The sequence below is a fragment of the Mytilus californianus genome, unplaced genomic scaffold (assembly GCF_021869535.1).
Source record: "Mytilus californianus isolate M0D057914Y unplaced genomic scaffold, xbMytCali1.0.p SCAF_9, whole genome shotgun sequence".
Lineage (NCBI taxonomy): Eukaryota > Metazoa > Mollusca > Bivalvia > Mytilida > Mytilidae > Mytilus > Mytilus californianus.
Genome location: NW_026262745.1, coordinates 27,406,390 through 27,429,238, shown reverse-complemented (window position 1 = coordinate 27,429,238; position 22,849 = coordinate 27,406,390). Strand labels below are relative to the sequence as shown.

Here is a 22,849-nt window from a genome sequence, read left to right as displayed (position 1 = left end):
CATACTGTTGTTTATTGTTTTAATTTTTTTTTCTTTGTTTATGCCATGGTATTCTCAGATTATTTTCGACTTATGATTTTGAATATCCCTTTGGTATCTTTCTCCTCTCTATCAAAAAATATAAAAGCAAGTGTTCAAATGTAGATGGATATCAAATTAAAGGTAGGAGGTGATCTCAAGAGTGGGAAAAACATCTGAAAGATCCTTAGCATAGTACTTTTCTGTCTTTGAAACGAATTTTATTATCTGTCAAGGATGTCTATTTCACTGATTTACTGTGAACTTGATGACATATGTCCTTAATGTAAACGTATCGTAATTGAATATACTACTAGAATATCAAACTGCTGTTCATTTCTCTACCGCTATTTGATCGTTATACAATAACAATAACTTAGCATTTTAGAAATTGACTTTTTTTGAACATCTTTGTAATGATATCATTCTACAGAAACAGAACACATGGATTTAGCCAAATGTAATTGTTGTTGATCTTTGTTAACCAAACATAGTCTATTTGCATTAAAAGTTTATGATATGCACAAAAAGAAGTCTAGCGATGAAATAAGCAACTCTCATTATTTTTCTTTATTAATAGTTTTCAATCGGACTGGAAAATATCACGAGGGAAACCATGTTAAAATGAAAAATACGAAAATATAAACAAATTTGTACACAGAAAACTAAGGATTTCGGACACAATCCGCGTTAAAAAATGGAGAAAAGGGACAGAGCTCCGATATATTGGTATGTAGTTTTCTTCCAAAATAAAGATAAATGTTTTTCGATGAATTATTATTACGTTTTCGTTGTTCTTTAACAAATTCCCTTGACAATATGAATTTTTTCTTTGGTCTGACTGATAAGGTTGAGGTATAGCTTACATTCTAAATTAAGATATTTGAAGGTCACAAGTGCCTGTATAAAAAGCAGATGCGGTATGGTTGTCAATGAGACAACTATCCACCAGAGACTAAATAACGAAGATGGTAGCTTGATCAAGGTACGACTTTCAACAGTGTGCAAAACTCATGCTGTGCTCACTTTTTTAAATCATTAAATATTTTGAAAAAAAACTTGTTTACATGTTAACATTTGGCAAACTTGTGTTCTTGAGTTACAGCATGATTTATTTGCGCATGCTCCACATCTCTTATATACTTTTATTTGACTTAGGTTACAACTGTATTTGAATTATAGAATTGTCAAAATCCATTCTGATAAAGAGTTATCAAAGGAAACGTTTGTGATATTTATATGTGTCCAGTAAACAGAATAACTGTTCAGATATTTCAACAAATTTCCACCACTTCAAAACTTTCCACTAAGTTTCCGCCTGTAAGAGCCAAGTAAAGAGTTGTTTGTTGAGATAACTCGTGTTGATACATCATACCATTTATCAGTTGGTATTTTTGTGGTAAGATCGGGATCACGTGTTGGTTTGTTCCCCACATATCAGAATATCCAAAAGGAATACACGGTTTGATTGTCAATACTAATTTCTCATTTTCTGAAATAACTTTGTCAATTGGAAGTTTGCAAGCTCTGCCTTCAAAAGTTACATTCAATGTGCCTTCATCAGTTTCAGTACCGCTACTTTCAACTTCGCGGAAGTCAAACATATTGGATCTTCTAGGAAGAATGTTTTGCACACTGGTAACAGTTTTAATATCAACTTTAAAATTGCAGTTATTCTGGCCTGGTTGCTGGAATTGTGGTTTGAGGGTAACTGATTTAATCTTGATTCTTTTGTTTGCTTTCACAGATAAATTTTCAGGTTGTAAATTAGTCAAATACTCAGAAAACATGATGTCATTGATATCACCTGACCGGTTATTACCTGGATACACTATATCGTTAACTAACACCTCCACAACCCTACCTCCTTTTCTCGGACTTACACTAAATTTTCCGCATGCTGATGGATTATTCGGAATTGTAATAGCTTTAAAAATCTGTAGCTGCTCTTCGTCTGTCAAAATACTACTTGGTATGACAACTGACGTGTATTCCTCAAGGGAAAGTAGAGGGATTGCCATAGTATATAGAATACCATCTTTAAGAAGAACGGCTCGTCTTGATTTCCCGTCGATTTTGTTTTTGGACTTGGTCAGTTTATGATCCACCCACTTAAGAACTGCACGTACTATATCTACTTCTTGTACACAAAGGGAATCAAGCTGAAGAATATCAACTAAGTCTTCTGATAGGAGCAAAAGAAAATCGTCATGTTTTAACACATCGATCGCATCATCTGCTATGAATTTGAGTGCATTAGTTCTAAGTTTAGCCATTGTGAAAAATTTTGCATGACTGAAAAGTGTACATGCATTATCAACAGCTAATTTATCTTGTAGATAATTCTCACATTTTGAGATTAATCCTGCAATCTGATACTTCTGAGCGGTATACAATAAAGGAATAACGCAATTTTTGCTAAGCTGAAGATGATCGGTATATAGATATCTGAAACATTTAAAAAAGTCAATTTAACTATACTGAATGTATAGAATAAAAGAATTTACAACTACTGCCCCCTTCACATACATGGATTTTTCAAACGAGTCATTACGGATCTACTCACAAATTCACGGATCCTTACGACTTTTACGACCGATTTTTAGAGATGTTACGATCTATTTACGGTTATTACGGATTATTACGAGTTATAACGATGTCTTTACGGAAAAGTTCACGATTTGTTACGAATTGTCACGGATAGCTACGAGCAACTTTATGGGCATTTTACTAATAGTTACGAGTATTTACGAGTCCATACCATTTTGCAGCTAATATACCTTTCCGCAAATCGTTAAAAATACGTAACGTAAACATATGTATTCATAAAGTACTCGTAACTACACGTGAATTTCTCGTAATAACTCATTACAATCCGTAAAGCCAACATAGCACGACCAGAATAAAATCGTAAGCAACACGTAAGCACTCGCAATTACGCGTAAATAATCCGTAAACAAATCGTAAAAAAATTGTTAAGAGTAATATAATGCGCGCATTTTATGGATTGTTGCGTGTTATTTACGGATGCTTGCCATTGACTACGAGCTGGTCCGTGAGGACTCGTAAGAAAACTCTGTGTATGTGAAGGGAGCATAAGCTATGAACAAGAAAGCTATTTCTATTACTTTGTATCAGTCGTTGGTGTTAGTTCTACCGGGCGTTTCTGAAACAACAATCAACCAATTAGTTGACTGTTTTACAATAGTTTATTTGCAGAACCTTCGACAAGTGATACCAAATTAGGAAAGGATGTAGAAAGCAGATATTATCGGGTCTTCAAGAGGTCTGATGTTAATCTTCTTAATAGTAGTTACGTTAACAAAACCCGAATATTTCAAAAGAGCCTGTGTCACTCACCTGCATCTTCAACATTGGCCCCTTTTTGGTAATAATCACCATGAAAATATAATAACTCTATAGAGAGTTAACAAACAGACAAATTCAGTCATGTTGACATATTTGTAGATCTTGTCCTGCTGATCATATTTGCTTTTAAAAGTTTCTATCTACATTTGTATCTATCAAACATTTCAAGCTGATAGTCAAAAACTAAAAAAACATGATAAAAATCCTCTTTTAAACATGTTAAACGGCAAAAACTACACTAACGACTTAGGATTTATGCCATGATGGCTTCTTGGTAGATTTTGTCTGATCATTTTTACTATTTAAAGTTCCTATACATCTCTTTTAATTTTCAAGATATTAGACAAAAATGCAAAACAATTGGTAAAAATCGACATTAAAGAACAAAAACTCGAGTAACGAGTCCTCTGACGATTTTAGCCATTTCCCTTGTTTGTAGATCATTTGTTGCTGATAATTTTGGTAAATGGTAAAATTTGACATTTAAGGGTTGAAAATCCTGTAAGATGATATCTGTTGGTTTTGACGTAGATAGACAGCAGGTAGAGCTCATCATTATGAACATTTTTAGACATCGGACACATTTATTAAACTAAATATTCTAATAATGATTGGGGCCAAGTTTAGTTAAATTTGGCTCAGTAGATTTAGAGGAGAAGATTTTTCTAAGATATAAGGCAAAAATGCAAAAAAATGGTAATCATCATTATAGGGCAATAACTCTAATAAGGAGTCATCATTAAAAATGAAAAAAAAGTCAACATTTAAATATGGAACAAAGGAGACACTAGGAATGACCGTTTTGTTGACTAGTCCGGTCCATAAAAATCATTCTTATACAGGTAACACGATGCTTTACATATAGTATTAACATATAATATGAAATCAAACAGACCTAGAAAAATCAGATTGCACTTGGTCGCTATCTATTTCTATTTCATTTTATGTTTATATCGGATTAAACGACCGTCGGCAGTCTTCGGTGGTCCTCTCGATGGATAATTAGAAGGCATCTGGTCTATAATACGCATGAAATGCTGATAAATTATAGCGAGTCCATGTATTGCTAATTTTTTTTTTTTGTCTTATGCAATTTGTATATATCTTTTCACGGGTGTCATTCGGTATATCGAGAATAATAATCGCGAAAGAATAACTTACACTGAAATAGAATTGCGATCGGATCGTAAAAGATCTGGAATCGGATTGTAAATGCAATTAAGTGTAATTCTACTTCAAAATCTGTTATAAAAAACTGCTTTATTTTCAAAAGGCGGAACATATCAGAAAAAAGAATTATGTCTGTCAAAATGATTCAACTTCATTAATAATACTGTGTACTACGTTGAAGAAAAATGAAGTACTTTTCAAGAAAACATATCATAATATATTTAAAATTTAGTGTGTCAGATAGGCCAGCAAAATAAAAGAATTTTATTATTTGAAAAAAGAATAGGAAACGCCTTATATAGATCGTGAAAGACAAGGTGTGATCAGAAAACAACATTTTTTACCAATTGTCAGACCTTGGAAATATCTTAATGTGTACGTTTTTTTTCTTCGTAAGAGTTAGATCAAAGCAGCTATATCATTTAGCTTTACATAGAGGTATATTGAAGATGTACTTTCCATTAATAATACAAACTTTTCTGATTGGGTCCCATTAATAGTCCTGAACCTGAGATTACAGACACCACATATACAGCTCCCTTATCATCATTGTTAGACATATACACTGAATTTGACTACATCGGTCATCTCAATACCACAGTATATGACAAATGAGATGTTTTCAATTTTGAAATTATAAATGTTCCTCACCTTGGCAGCAATTTACCAACTTCATCCGCGTATAGAATATACATTTCTGAACTCATACGATATACAGGAGCTTGCAGCTGCTACTTACTTAGAATTTGATTAACGTCATCAGTGTGTGAGAAAAAAATTAACGAGCCAGGATTTTTTTAAAAGAATGTCTATTCTAAAAGAGAGGCGGAAGACACCAGAGGGACATTCAAAAGTCGAAAATAAACTGACAACGCCATGGCTAAAAAAGAAAAAGAAAAATAGAAAAAAAATAGTACACAAAACACAACATAGAAAACTAAAGACACGAATCCCCCCAAAACAGGGGGTGATCTTAGAGTGGCAGATCTTGCTCCACATGTGGCACCCGTCGTGTTGCTCGTGTTAATACAAACCCGGTAATAAGTCTAATTCGGTAGGTCACTTTTGGGAAATGGGGAGGGATTGTAGTTACGACATTAGAAACATATCCGCTATCATCTGTGAAACGGGTATTCTTTAACCAGGATAATGGTCAACAAACTTACGAAAGGATGATTTCAACTTCACCACTTAAAACTCTTGGTTTAATAGCTTCCTTGTGAGCAGCAACCTTCTATCAAGGAAATCATGATAGGAAATACAAGCCTTGGAATATCGTATCAACTGGGAGATATATACCCCGTATGCAGGCGCTGCTGGAATGTTGCTACATAGAAATGGAAAGTTCACAATTGGGAAGCTGAAATCATCTCTATTGTCGTAAAGTTTTGTTTTCAACCAACCCTCATTGTCAATTTCTAGATGTAAGTCAAGATATGTTGCAGACTTAACTGTATCTGATGAGAGAACATCATCTATATGGCGGAAAGTAAAGTTAAAGGATAATGCTAACTTTTTTTCTTTCTTCCTAAGAAGTTCCTGTATGGAGTCAGCCTCACATGAATAAAAGGACAAGTCGGAAAGAATAGGAGCACAGTTTGTTCCCATGGGAATGGTGATTGTTTGTTGAAAAACACGTCTTCCAAACGTAACAAATATGTTGTCAATCAAGAAATGAAGCATCTTGATATTGTCAGTTTCAGAGAATTTTTTGTTTGAAACAGAGTGATTTTTTACAAAGTAGGATTTATGTATATTTGTATATGTATATGTTATATATATTTCTAAGTTCATTTAAAAGTACCAAGTCCTAATAGATACATATTCAATGTCTACTTCACAATTATTACAGGATGGTCTTGGTTTATAGGTGTTGACTCAGTGTGGAAAATGTATCTACTTATTTACTTTACAGTTTTCCCTTATTTGTATTTGTATTATTATGTTCCATTTGGTTGTACGACTCTTGACGTGTTTCGATATATGGCATCCAATTTCAGATGTTTTGCCTTTGGCATTCCCTATGCGGGTGTGTCCAGAGATGTGATTCGGACACATGAGGTATTTATAGTGGTGTTTTCATTTTGTTTACCCTTGTAAATATATTTTGTATGTTATCGGGAAAGTGTATATGTCATTATGCTTTACTACACTGGCTGTAATATCAACTACCAAGCATTTTGTTGGCGTCTTTGTTTGATTTAATTGTATGTGTTTGAACGTTTAATTTAGTTATGTTGTATTTCTTTGTGTATGCTTACACAGTTTTGGCTGCTTGATTCAAGTTATGGTCACGTTAACCAATCTAGTCTGTGATGTATGTTAACAAAGTTTTGGCTACTGGATCCCAGTTATGGCCACGTTAACTAATTATGTCTGTGTCTGTTTGGGTTGATCAACCAATTTGCCAATATTTCGGATCATAAAACAACTGTCATACAAGTAGGAGCTTTAGCTATTAGTTAGTTACCATGTTTAACCCACCAGTTTCTTAGGAAAATGTCTGTGCAACGTTAGGAATATGACAGTTGTTTTGTTGCGTTTTTTTTTAACAATGTTTTTGTTTTTCCAATTTTTACAAAAATCAACAAGGATCTTTGTTTTATAAATATGACTGTGCATAAAAGTTAATGGAAATCAGATGAGACCATTTTAACCTTTCATACGACATAAAACTTATGCAGGACGGACAGACGGACTTATATTGTATTGTTATAGGGCAACTAGTTTGTGTGGTATTGTCAAATAATCACATCCACAGGCATTGAACCATCATAGGACAATTCACAAACAAAGCTGAAGCGGAATAAGTCATGAAAATGAAATCTTTTGATATACCAATTACAAGTATAAATGATCATATGTTTAAAGAATGAATTGATCGTTTTAGTGAATTTTTGCAATAACAAAAAGCGGCAACAGATCTTTCACGATCCTTTTCACGATCATCAAATAGCGTTACCCGATCTTTCATGATCCGAAATAGCAAAATTTTTACAAATATTCCAATTTTTGCAAAGTTTCTGATTAAACTAAAACAAAATAACTTTAAGAACCATTTTAAACAGTAATATGGAGCGACATTTTTACATTTTAAGAGAAAAGTAGTGTATGCATTCAAAATATGAAAAAAAATCATGTTTGTTTACATTTTTTAATTTCTGTGAAATTTCGATAAGCAATTTGACTTTTTTAGCTTTGTAAAAACGGTTGTACTTTTAAACTGTTTTTGAAATTTTCTCGGATACTGAAAATAATGCTGAATCAATTTAACAGACAGTTTTAATTGTTCCAATATTTATTGTATAAATCATTAAATTAGATTATTTACTGACGTTGTCTCATAAGATTTCCTTCACGATCATATACCAGATCTTTCACGATCTAATCGCAATACTTGACCACCGTTACTTATTCTTTCACAATACACCAAATAACAGCCTTGGTTTTTAGTATATTATATATAAAATATCATAACTTGGGTTAAATTGGCGAAAAAGAATTTGACAGCTAATGCCCCTTAAATTATTTTTTTGCATTGTAGTCTTTTGTTCATAATAAATATTCAAAGGAGGAAAATAAGACTAAATAAGTAGTAGTGTGTAAAAATTGCAAACAACTAAATGACATTATTTTGATAACGCGACTTTTTAATAATGCCAAAGAAAACATGTCCATAAAAAATACAGGCAAAACAGATAATAAGGTACCTCATTTTAACCTGAAACTGTCAAAATCCTGTTTGTGTGTGTGTTATTTAGATAGTAGACTACTCACTTCACCAATCTTTTAAATGTTTCCAGTGTGATATCTTCGATCCGTATATCGCCTTCACTTTGTGGAAAGCTACCATAGAACATGGCCTTAAAAACAGGACTTCTCAAAGCAAGGATCATTTTATGAGCCGGTATGCGTACTATATTTTCACCTTGAAATGAGAAGAACACATCCGCCATTTCCTCTGTCAGACATATCTGGTCCAATTTTCCTGTTATGGTGTCCATACTTCCTTCTTTTTTATGACATTCTTTAAAAGCATCCTACGGAAGAAAAAAAAATATAATAACTCAAATATGACACTACAAGTTGTTTTTTGGTTGTTGTCTCATTGTCTCATTGACTCATAACAAACGACACTGTTAACTCAGTTCTTTAACTAAAACGACACTTTTAACTCAGTTCTACAGTTGTATATCAATACTTGAGTATTTACGAAAGGTAAATTACCACAGATAGAAAACTACACTTAATAAACAGCTGCGCCATGAGCGCATGATACGCCCGTCGTCTTGTGTGTGAATTTTTATGCAATAAGCATAAATAGTTTCTGACATACGGCATGACATGTGAAAACCCCCCCTTTTTTTTTACAAAAAACTCAATATCTCAAAAATAAAATTTTGAATAATCACCAAAAAGTATACAGATCTTAAGGTTAATATAACTAAGAAGTGTGTAAAGTTTAAAGCAATAATCATAAATCGTTTTTGAGATACGGCGCGACATGTGAAAAACCCCTCCCCCTTTTTTAACAAAATACTCAATATCTCTAAAATAAAATTTTGAATCATCACCAAAAAGTATACAGATCTTAAGATTAATATAACTAAGAAGTGTGTAAAGTTTTAAGCAATAATCATAAATTGTTTTTGAGATACGGTGCGACATGTGAAAAAAAAACACACACCTGTTTTAGTTACTAAGTCCCGTAACTCAAAAAGTTTTAATCTTATTTTCACCAAAAAGTGTACAGATCGTTTGACCATCATAAGAAACAACTATCTTAAGTTTCATGAAATTTGGATAAGTCATTCTCAAGTTACGGTGCGACATGTTTACGCCGGACAGACAGACGGACAGACAGACAGACGGACAGACAGACGGACGGACAGACAGACGGAAGGACGCCGGACATTTGTATATCATAATACGTCCTGTCAAAAATTTGACGGGTGTATAAAAATTAGTCCAGATTTAAAACATTTCTAATCATCTTTCTACAAGGCTAAATAAGAGGTAGGTCAAAGAGTAGACTTGGTAACTGCAATGCAACTTCTATAAAAAAAATACAAATAAGGTTGGTACCTATTAAAACGTTTAAACTCGCTGCATTTGTTTGCACCTGTCCTAAGTCAGGAACCTGATGTTCAGTGGTAACCGTTGTCGTTTGTTGATGTGCTTCATAAGTTTTTCTCGTTTCTCGTTTTTTATATAGATTAGACCGTTGGTTTTCCTGTTTGAATGGTTTTACACTAGTCATTTTTGGGGCCCTTTATAGCTTGATGTTCGGTGTGAGCCAAGGCTCCGTGTTGAAGACCGTACTTTGACCTATAATGGTTTACTTTTACAAATTGTGACTTGGATGGAGAGTTGTCTCATTGGCACTCATACCACATCCTCCTATCTCTAAATATCTTCAAACAAACACTCATCTAGATATTCAACACTAAATCAATTCAATATAATGTAAAGAATGTATTGTAACTATGAAGAACGTGAAGTTGCTGTGAGCATCCCGATAATACTATGCAAGTATCTGAAGTATATATGACTATAGAACCGTACCCGTAATAGCGTCAAATAAATATTCGTGCAGTACTAGCACAACAATTATAATCAAATGCTAATCGAACCAGTTCTACAAACTAGTTCCTATGACATTTATGTCACACCGGCAAGATATGGCAATCATCAATTCAGTCGTTCTCGACGTCAGCAATTAGGATATATTATGTTTGCTGCAAAGAATATAACAAGAGGCTGTCAGAGAGACAGCAAACCGGATTTTCCTACAGAGGTCGAACCCTGAACAGTTGAGCAAGTATGGACACAACATTTAAGCTTAAAACAGCTCTGCATTTGGATTGTGATTGAATATTTGATACAGCATAGGTTTGTGACAAAAATAAATGTGGTCAAAGAGCTGAAAAAAATTGAAATTGGACATTTACCTATTATGGTCAAATATCCAAAATCTAAGTACGTTGCTAGAATCAGCATATCAAAGAACCCCAAAAATTCAACTTTTGATGAAATACTGCTTTAATAGTTAAACTATTTCTGTTCAGAGGGAAATAACTCAAACTTTATGTCCATGAACCAATAATGTAAATCTAAAATTAAACATGATATAACCATAATTCTCTAAAATTAGATATGATGTAATTAGATATGATGTTATATTTATTTTCAAATTTTATTCAAATATTATAATTGGGTGATTGATAATTACCAGATGGTGTGTTGTCTTGATAAAAGGTGAACATTATTTAAAACCACTTAGTGTAATCACACTTTATATATATAGTTAATAGTTCCCAATATTTTTTCTTTCATTTGCAACAAACTAATATAGATCTGCAACTTAGCTATCATTTATCTGCACAATGTAATGTAATGAAATATATCCTTTAATAAAAAAGATTATTATCTAATGAATTTGCAAATCTTGAACCCCTAACAGGATCAAGAAAAAATCAAAATTAACACACACAACAAAAATTTAATGTAATGAAATATCTCCTTTAATAAAAATATATATTATCTAATTAAAGGAGTTCACTTCATAATTTATATATATATATATATATATATATATAGCATTCAGAAAATAAGTTAACAAACCTACCACAAAATTCTTCAAACAATTTACCAAAGAAAAGAAAAAAAATCCAAAATATCATTTATCATTTATACAATGTCTTTCAAAAATCTTTTAAAACATGAGTTGTACAGAAATGGATTAATTCATCAAAAATTGAAATCTTGTGAAAGGGCTATAACTGAACAACGAGAAAAGCTAAAATCGTGAAAATTGAACTTGACCTTCATTTAGTCACAGGAAACAACATATCTAAATTTGAAAAAATTTCTTCAAAGCGTTTTCATGTAAATGAACGTACACTGTTTGGCAGCCGCCTGCCCGCCCCCCCCCCTCCCGCCGTATATCAACAAATCAATAACCGATTTTTACTTCGAAAATCAGGTTAAAAACTGGAGTTTCTGGATCCGGGCCCGTTATAGACTGATTAATAATCGGTCGGTTTTTGGTTTATCAATTTTTATTTAAATACCACAAATAGATATCCAATAGATAATTATTTATGTTTAACCTAATAGTATACCATTATATATTCAATTGTTGTTTTTAGTTTATAACTTCCTGTCTGTGAGCAACTACCTCGGGTAAAGTTTAACATACAGTTGTTAATGGCTCGACTGTTTAGGATTTATTGGTATTCAATTTTTTTTCGAAAAAAGTCATTATATGGGCTATGTCACAAATTTGAGTAAAACGTTGTACTTAACTTTGGCACAGCGACATTTATGTCAAAGATGTTCAGTAGTTGTCGTTTGTTGATGTGGTTCATAAGTGTTTCTCGTTTCTCGTTTTTTATATAAATTAGACCGTTGGTATTCCCGTTTGAATGGTTTTACACATGTAATTTTTGGGACCCTTTATAGCTTGCTGTTCGGTGTGAGCCAATGCTCCGTGTTGAAGACCGTTCTTTGACCTATAATAGTTTACTTTTACAAATTGTGACTTGGATGAGAGAGTTGTCTAATTGGCACTCATACCACTTCTTCTTATATCTATAAGACATAGCGATCCCAAATTCAGTCGTCCTCGGCGTCAGCCATTATGTCCAGTCTGTGGTTAAACATCAATAACTTTTTCAAATCTTAATGGAATTGTATGAAACTTGGACAGAATAAAATTGAGAATGGAAACGGGGAGTGTGTCAAACAGATAACAACCCGAACAAAGAGCAGAAAACAACACAAGGCCACCAATGGGTCTTCAACACAGCGAGAAAATTCTGCACCCTGAGACGGGCTACAGTTGGCCCCTAAACAAAAATGTTTACTAGTTCAGATAAAATGGACATCGCACTAAACTTCGAAAAATATAGATGAACCAAAATTCAAAAAATATCATACACTTGACTAACAAAGGCCACAGGTTCTTGATTTGGGACAGGCGCAAAAATGCGGCTGGGCGAAAGATGTTTTTTGAGATCTCGACCCTCCCCTATACCTCTAGGCAATGTAGAAGCTCTTTTATGATCCAAAGACAATATCAAATGAAAAATTCTGCTAAAATGTTTTTATATTTATCGGTATTTTACTGATAAGGAAACTATTTTTAGCAGTTACCATTTAGATACAGTCTGGGTTTTATTTCGTAAAATTGTCATATCAATAACTTAATCAAAACTTAATAAAGTTTATTAAACTTTTCCAAAAGCTTTTTTTTAATGAGAAAGATATAATACTTGATGCAAAATAATAAAACATGTTGTTTTTCGTTTTTTCATATTTTACTGATAAACGGATTTTTTTAGTTAAAATGTACAGTTTTTGATTAAATTCTTAGACATCTATTCCCTTTAACCAAGTTCAGATATTTTATTGCACTAGTAGTTGGTAAAAATGCCCCTTAAGAGATGCGGATCCAAGATTTTGAAAAGTGGGAGGACGGGGCCCAACCTTGACAACGTTTGGAGTGGTACATGTAAAAAGTCATTGTATTAACAATAATTTATATGTAGACTTATTATAAGAGGGACCGGTTGTTCTTTCAGCTTACACAGTAATTTTACAAACATGTAAACGTTATGGCAGGAACATATATATTGACCGAAAGTTGAATTGCTCAAACAAGCAAATTATTAGACATCAATGTTTTAGTCAAACCTTCATGGAATGTTATGGAACTTGGACAGAAATTTCTTGAGGATAAAGAAAATATTTTCCCCTATTTTACTGATAAGTGGGCTTAATTTTTGGCGTTCAACATTGTCAGTGGAACCCGGTGTACATTTTCAACTGTTATACTTGCTAGAAAAATAATAAATAAAAATCACATGTAAAGTATACTGTACGTACAATCTATCAAAAACTTTGTCAAAATTATCTTTGAAAAAAATCCTTTCTTTTCGCCCAATGTATAGAATGTTCGTAAAATTTCGTTAAATCTCCGTTTTAAAGATAAAAATATTGATATGGTCATTGACTTCTTTTGTGCTGTTTAAATCAGCCAAATTGGTAATTCAGGTGAAAAAAAAATACCACAAAAACATTTCTTGTAAACATGTGAACTTAAATTATATATGATGCTTTGGTTCAATTCATACTAATATTTTGTTTACACTAATGTCTCTTCATTCTGTATGCATGCAATTAAGGATGTACATAAATCCAAAAAGGACAACAGAAAGAATCTTCCGAAATAATGTTGCTTTCCGCAACATTCCCAAAACTACGTCAAACTAAGAAATGACGACTGTAGAATGGTGTTTACCGCCCAGTTACAAATATAACATTCGTATCAGGAATAGAACATACAAATGCAATTAAATTAAGAATGGTTTTGTTCAACATCGACACGCTGAGCCGTATTTTAACGTACACGGTTCACAGGGAGACGTGTCGTCATATACCACATTATCGAAACTACAGTTTTGCCTTTGCACTTTTTTGAAAATGCCACGTGCTTCGGTTGCGTCATTCGTATCTTTATGGTGATTAACAACTAGAGACTCTATAGAGCCTGTGTCGGTCACCTAGGTCTATGTTCTTATCAACAATGGACTCTCTCCAACATTATAGACAAGAACAGAAATCATGGCAAAAATTTCTTTTTTGTTGATCTTGTTTTGATGATCGTTTTGTCTGTTTAGTTTTTTTTTATCTTCTTTAGTATTTTTTTCTCAAAAAACAAAAGAGGGCTAAAAAAAGTCCTCATTTAAGAGCAATTACTTCTATGAAGAGTGACATTCTACTTACTATATCGGCAACATTTGACTTGTTTGTGGATCTTGGCTTTTGCCTTGCTGACCATTTCTGTTATTTTAAAGTTTCTATTTATCTATTATACTTTTTATCATATAAGACAAAACGCAAAAAAAATGGAAAAAATAAATGGCAAAATCGTCATTAAAGTTCAATAACTCCAATAAGGTGTCGTCGAAAAATTGAAACGCTGAGATGGAAAGCGAAGTCATAAGACACATTTTTTTTTAAAATTTTGACACCCCAATGATGATTGTGGCCAAGTTTGGTAAAATTTGGTCTAGTAGTTTTAGAGGAGAAGATTTTTTTTGTACAAGTTAACGGACGACGACGACTGACGACGGACGCAAAGTGATTAAAAAAAAACTAAAAAAGGTGAGCTAAAAACTATCCGAGCATTCAATTAAAGTAAAACAATCACCAAAATAAAAATCATTCAGTCAGATAAAGCATCTTTTCGTTGTTTTCTATTCTTTTCGTCAAACGTTGAAAGAATACTAGGGTATTCATTATTTACTATGTTATTTCTATAACAGTTTTGATTACGTGTAACTTAGGATAATTTGATAAAATTATTTTGATATACCAACAACAAATTAGAACCTTTATAGTCACTGTTAATTGGTCATGCTCTCCAGACCCACCCACCCCTCCCCATATACTACAAATAAAGATACCGAAACTGGAGCACGACTTTGCTGTGGTGTCTGACGCTGGCTTAATTTTCTGAATGACATAACAGTGAATTCTACAAAATAATAAGCAAGAAATTCAATGCTAATATTAAACGTTATATCTTTAATTTCATTCTATCATTCACGCCTAGAAAATGTTAGAGCTTGAATGAGCTCGTTGGTGTATTTATTGTTTACTCTTATTGATGAAAACTGCAGAAATTGCACCAATATCGATGATAATCATGTACTTTTTGGCAAAAAATAAATGCAATTCAAAATAATAAGCAATTATGTACCTTTTATTTAGAGTCAGCACAATCATATCTGTATCATAAATAAGCGATACTGCGTAGATAAGGATAAAATGATAAAAGTCTAATGATTTGCGCAACGGTACTAACATAAGATGGTAATATACGAAGATGATGTTATGAAATAGTGCTTCTAGTTGTTTATGTAAAAAAGTACAGTCATACAGGTACATTTTGACTATTGGTTGTAAAAAAGTACAGTCATACAGGTACATTTTTGACTATTGGTTTACTCCAAAATCTTGAATCTCATCAAACAAAACATCTAGGCGTTTATATCTATTATATATATATCCGCCTTGAAAAGTGAACAAAACAGCACCATTATTAAACTAGAGGCAACCAAGAAGCCTGTGTCGCTCACCTGATATTTTTTCTTTACCATTGACGCATGAAATAATGCAACCGTTATACTTTTGCTTTAGTTTCAGAGATATAAGCCAAAAACTGCATTATACCCCTATGTTCTATTTCTAGCCATGTCTGCCATGTTGGTTGGCAGGCAGGGTCATCAGACACATAATCAGATACCCTAATGATGATTGTGGGCAAGTTTGGTTAAATTTGTCTCAGTTGTTTCAGAGGAGAAGATTTTTGTGAAAGATTACAAAAATTTACGAAAATTTAAACAAATTGACTTTAAAGGGCAATAACTCCTTATGGGATCAATTGACCATTTTGGTCATGTAGACTTATTTGTAGATCTTACTTTGCTGAACATTATTGCTGTTTACAGTTTATCTCTATCTATAATAATATTCAAGGTAATAACCAAAAACTGCAAAATTTCCTTAAAATCACCAATTCAGGAGCAGCAACCTAACAAATGGTTGTCGAACTTGTCTGAATATTTCAGGGCAGATAGATCTTGGCCTGATAAATAATTCTAAACCTGTCAAATTTTCTCTAAATGCTTTGGTTTCAGAGATATAAGGCAAAATCTACATTTTACCCCTTATGTTCTATTTTTAGCCATGGCGGCCATCTTGGTTGGTTGGCCGGGTCATCGAACATATTTTAAAACTAAATACCCCAATGATGATTGTGGCCAAGTTTGGTTAAATTTGGCCCAGTAGTTTCAGAGGAGAAGATTTTTGTAAAAGTTAACGACGGACGACGACGGACGACGGACGACGACGAACGACGGACAACGGACGCCAAGTAATGAGAAAAGGTCACTTGGCCCTTTGGGCCGGATGACCTAAAAAAGAAACAGCAAATCCACCATCAATAAATATATCAGATAACAGATACCCTTCATCCGTATGATGTACATGAAAAAACATCTATTCAGACGTGAGCTATTGCGTCCTGAAAACAACATTAACAAGTAACAGTCAGGGTAACGAAAGAAGCCTTAACTGGTATCACGTGTAATAAGCCGATTAATTACAATCTGAACTGTCCGTTCTAGACAATTCTTTGTATACTTTTACAAAGATTACTATAATTTGGAAAGAATTTTGTTTGTTTCATTTTTTGACAGGTACTTACTTTTCAAAAGCCTGAAGGAGCAAATTAATATGTCATTAACTTCGACCATTACGGTTGCTTCCATATACCTAGCATTACAGGTGAATTAAATACAAAACTATAAACTAAACAGACTGTCCACGACACAATGGCCATCTATCAAAAGTATATTAATAAAACTTCCCTAAGGTCAAACTAAAACAGTTAGTACATACAAAGTCATGCTGGAGAATTAAAGTAGTGATATATTCCGCGATTACCAATATTTATTATGATGAAAATTACTGTCATTTGTTATTAAAAATATATTTAATGCTATGAAGTTCTTTTAAACACTGCTTGATCCGAAAAACTACAGACGGTTCAGATGGTAATTTCGGAAAGTTATTAACGTCCGTTTTGAATCAATGTTTAACAGACTGGTCTGAAACGTATGTAACGGATATCTCAAAGAATTGTTGAAACATAATAGATATGTAACTTGTTACAGCAGAAAATTTCATGACCGGGTATCCGTCCAAGGGGGTTTTCTTGATTTACTTAGAGGCACTTAAAGCGAAATAGTTGAAAGCCAAGGATGTTTTTTGGAACCGTAGTCTCGAAATAATTTATGAATTTATGAACGATCAATTCCACTCTACATTCACATTTTGAGACGTATAGAAACAGCGTACTGTGTTATGGCTGTGATATATCGGTACTAAGACACTAGCTAAGCAGAGGATACATATTGGCTATTGTCAAAACATTATGAAAGCAAAAAGCTCCACAAGGAATGTCATGGTGTATTATGAAAGCAAAAAGCTCCACAAGGAATGTCATGGTGTATTATGAACTAGGCAGATTGTCATTATTACACACCAGAAAATGTAGAATTGTTTAAAAATGCTAATATAAACTGAATTATACCTTACAATTTTTTTCTAAAAGAACCTGTTGTTTTTTCTATATGATGATTTACTAAAATATCCAAGTTGTAAGACTAATTGGTTGTAATTTATTAAAAAGGAACTGCTTCCCATAGGTTTATGTGATTTTGGTAAATTCAGAGTTATTGTAAAGACAGTTATCTCTCGGGTGCGTTTTACTTAATAATTAAACAGTACGTGTAGGAGTAAGATTTTGACAGCCAAATGAGTGCTTGAATTAAATGTTCAACATGACAGGTGCAACATATGGAACAGGATCTGCTTACAATTAAGGACACCGGCAATAACCCTTTGCTGGGATTCGTGTTACTCAGTCGTTAGTTTCCTCTGTTGTGTTTTGCACACTGTTATTTGTCTAATCAAATGATCTTTTTGTTTCTTGCCATGGCATTGTCAGATTTTTACGACTAATGAGTTTGAATATTCCTTTGGTATCTTTCGCCTGTCTTTTTATAGAAACATGGTTCAAATTTTTTATTTACAATATTAATTATGTATTACTCATGTATATACTGATAATACTATTTATTCATCAGACATGTATTACTAAAAGAAGACTTAGTAGCCAAATATAGCTATCGAAGTTTGAAGTTTCTTGCAAATTTATGAGGAAATAGGCTCTTGTTCTTGTAACGATGACATTGAGAATAAGATACGTTTCATTCATAAATGACCAATGCATCAAGTTATTAGAACTTATTTTCATTCTATCTTATAATGGAACAAAACATTCTATGCAATTAGAGCGTTCAAATGATCATGATGATACAAAAGAGCTATTTAATTTGGGTAAAATATTCGTACACAGAAATAAAGATTTCACATGTTATAATATCTTGTTCTATATATTTATGTTAATGTGTATGTTATGTTCTTTACCTATTGTTGTTATGACTTTGGTAAATACAGAATTTATAATGCCTTCTTTCACTTTAAGGGACCCACAACCTAAAGAAAGTACTTAACTGCCAAACTGTTTTAAAGATATATGCTGACCCCTAAAGTAAAGTATTGATTTAATGCCTTCTTTTACTTCAAGGGACCCACAACCAATATAGACTATTAGTAATATACTGTCTAATTAAGACATACTTATTACTGTTTTGAATGGTTGGTAATTTTTGTGTACAAATCAAAATCAAATCAAATCAAATAATTTTATTGGTGTAAATTCCAATACAGGAATGATACCAGCTGACATTTACAAAATACAAATACAAAAACAGACAAAAATAAACAAAAAACAAATAAACAGAGATATGTTTTCTCAATGATAAGAGACACATATTTTATATCTACATTGCGTGGAGGTGTTATTCATACTTTATTATCACTTCAGGCTATTACAATAAGCTTTAATACTACAACAGTTCTTAACAACATTATGTTTGTACATGTCAAGTCCTAAGTGCATTATATTAAATAATCATTTTTCAAAATATCCATTAGAATATTAATCTTATTTCAGATTCGTACAACAGCTGTTCTTGAAAACATTATAAATACACCGGAAAATGTTGTTTTCATTGTACTGCAAATAATCATCAATACTCATTGATATTTTACTTATTCATGTCACAGGCGCTTGGGTACAGAAATTTTAATTTTTTTTGTTGTTGATTAAAATATTCAATTTTCTATATTTATACTACATATCTATCACTACTGCGCATATCTCATATAGTTTCGAGTGATTTTACCAACTTTGAGACAAACCCCCATTTTACTATCCACACTAAGAAACAAAAAGGCAACTAAATCGACGCCATCTTGCGTGCTATAAATAAATAATAAAATTGACCTACCTGGATTCCCCATCGATTTTATGGAAAACATGCCTTTCTCGCAGTCCGATCGCAGACGTCGTTTCTATTCATCAAATTGCTACTGTTCGTAACATTTTTAGTCCATCTCAAGCATATAATAAAAAGATTTTCACTATTTTCACTAAATTCAAATTTACGTGCCCGGAAGTTTACTGTTAATATTCAGGGGAAGTTACTTTTTCCCGAACTTTTGTTAAAGGGAAGTAATATTTTCCCGGACTTTTTCGGAACATCTCTGCAAGTACACATAAAACAAAGAAAGGGATACGATGATTACCGAACTAATACTGAATGTAAACAAACAGATATGATGGACGAAGAACAAGATCAAGCCTTTAATTTGATTGTAAGTGCACCCCTCCCCCAAAAATAGAATAAAAAAAATATCAGATCAAATGGTCCACGGATTATTTTTTTAATTCTTTTCATAAGACAATTTTGTGTGAGCATTTGTATATTCATAAATTACCATGAAACTATGTTTTCCTTCGTAATTTCTTCCTTTGTTTGACTTGCCATTATTTCTAAAACAGATCTTTTCTTTTTTCAGCAACGAAAAAGTTGCGCCTTTTTTATAATAATTCGGAAATCATCGTATCCCTTTCTTTGTTTTATGTGTACTTGCAGAGATGTTCCGAAAAAGTCCGGGAAAATATTACTTCCCTTTAACAAAAGTTCGGGAAAAAGTAACTTCCCCTGAATATTAACAGTAAACTTCCGGGCACGTAAATTTGAATTTAGTGAAAATAGTGAAAATCTTTTTATTATATGCTTGAGATGAACTAAAAATGTTACGAACAGTAGCAATTTGATGAATAGAAACGACGTCTGCGATCGGACTGCGAGAAAGGCATGTTTTCCATAAAAATCGATGGGGAATCCAGGTAGGTCAATTTTATTATTTATTTATAGCACGCAAGATGGCGTCGAGTTAGTTGCCTTTTTGTTTCTTAGTGTGGATAGTAAAATGGGGGTTTGTCTCAAAGTTGGTAAAATCACTCGAAACTAGGTGAGACATGCGCAGTAGTGATAGATATGTAGTATAAATATAGAAAATTGAATATTTTAATCAACAACAAAAAAAAATTAAAATTTCTGTATCATATACCCAAGCGCCTGTGATTCATGTCATCACGTTATAAATCAAAAGAAACAGATTTTGACAAAATCATAATATTATACAGGACCTTGGATTTGGTCGACCGTGAATCATTGCAAATTCACTCAGTTTATAAAAAAAGATCTTAAAATATATAAAAATATGTTTAAATCTATTTAGATTGAAGTTATTTAGAGAACTTCCTGCTTATGAAAATCGATGTCATCGTCATAAGTGTCTGTGTATATGACTTTCTGAAAATGTTTAATGGGTCATACATTGAACTCGTAAACTTAATAATATAATGCATACTAAAAAGTATCAGAGTGTTTACAAATATAAAGTTTCGGTGACAGATATAAAATATTTTTTTTACTATTGACTATTAACTTTACTCACAATGTTGTTGTTTTTTGTTTCCAAATGAAAGTCCAAAAATAGAAGTTGATGTCGTATATAGATGGTAGATCACGTGATGTGTGAAATGGTAGATTGGTCAATATTATAATGACGTCATATGATGGTACTCTAAAAAAATAATAATATAATATTTCTTTGATTTTCATAAAGATTTACGATAATCGATTTTAGAAAACTTTTAAAAGAAGTAACAATAAAATACACGTGTAATTAATGTTTTCAAGGAAAATAATATGGTATTGACCAGCAATAGATATATAAATATTTTTTCTGTTATGATAAGACGTAAACCTACAATGCAGAGTGCAAAATACATAAATTTCAGAACGGTTGTTATGTAAATAATATTATTGTAAACATGGTAAAAAGACATCAAGTGGGTCATTAAAGGGTTTATTCACGTTGCTCCAACACTTTATAATTAGACTAAAACAACACTAAGAATTAGGGGGTCCTTTTAAGGACTTGCATCTTGATATTTACCTGCAATTCACCTGTATCAGTGCTAAACTAAAATATTGTAAAAAGGGGTAATTTATAATGTTTAAAGATCACACATATAAAAACATGACCAAACCATATTTATCTTTTTTACAGAAAAATGGTTTTTCATATAGTTTTGGTTGAATATAACCAGAAAATGATACGAAATTACTTGCATCCGTGTTTTAATTACTAGTTAAAACGTTATGCAACGAAATAAATCCATAAATAAATAAGGAAAATTCAAACCTTTAACTGTGAAAATTTCATAAAAATAAATCAATAATCTCAAAACGATTTTTTGAAATTTTTTTTTTTTTTATCGAAAATAACATAAAAAATCGAAATGTTCACTGACTATACCGAATTTTAGTAATTTATTCTATTTCTTGATATTCATTTTGCATTTGTGTTATGTAGATATCCAAATCTGAAACGATGCGCAACAAAGAAGGTTTATGTACGTATATAGCCACGGAAAGCTGTTGCCTTCTACTGCGAAGAACCATATATCATCTACCTGGTCATTCTGGCTTTGTATCATAAGAGCCGAAGTCAATGTTCTTGGCATGCTGTGTTAAGCAGATGAAAGAGTCAGTCGTATATCTGATAGTTTTTTCCACGAAAAAGGTAGAATACAAATTGGGTAAATTACGACGTGAAATGTAGAGTGTTTAACTGTGGGAACTGGCTTATTGAATTGTGAGCTACAATCATTTTTGACATGAAACGCAAGCTTTGGACAATTATTGCAAGCCGAATAAGAAATTTAAATATAATACATCTTTGATAATAAGCAGTTTTTAAATCTCTCGACACATACAATGTTTATCTTTATTCAAGTTCACAACATTGTTATCAATAATACATAAGAATGGAAAATAGGGGGAAAAAATAGATGAAAACGAAGTAAATTTAAAATTTATATCGACTTTTAAAATCTTAAATTTAAACAAATTTAAAATAAACAAAACATAATTTTGTTAATATTTTACAATAATTTAATTTTGGATGAAACACGTCTTCTGATTAGCTGAAAGTGTTTTGTCTATCAGCTCATAGACATAATTTTGTCATGTGACCGTGACGTCATCAACGTTTTTATCATGATTTACTCCTTTTTAGAATTAAATTATAAGGAATGACTGTAATATTTTTTCTGTCTATTCGAAATAACCTAAAAAATGTGGTGCACACTTTTAAATAACACGCTACGCGGGTTATTCAGTGTGCACCACATTTTTGATGTTATTTCTTCATAGACAGAAAAAATATTACA

The 22,849-nt window shown here is 32.3% G+C and overlaps 1 protein-coding gene across 1 annotated transcript; it reads right to left on the bottom strand.

The window, feature by feature from the left end:
* Window positions 1–400: 400 nt before the first annotated feature.
* On the bottom strand, window positions 401–21,140 carry LOC127716247 (BTB/POZ domain-containing protein 6-B-like). Its single transcript, XM_052222375.1, has 4 exons — window positions 21,067–21,140; window positions 15,030–15,100; window positions 8,335–8,597; window positions 401–2,466 (listed from the first exon to the last, which is right to left on the bottom strand). The coding sequence occupies exons 2-4, from the start codon at window positions 15,087–15,089 to the stop codon at window positions 1,293–1,295; spliced, it is 1,497 nt and encodes a 498-aa protein (XP_052078335.1). The 5' UTR covers window positions 15,090–15,100; window positions 21,067–21,140; the 3' UTR covers window positions 401–1,292.
* Between the last annotated feature and the right edge of the window lie 1,709 nt (window positions 21,141–22,849).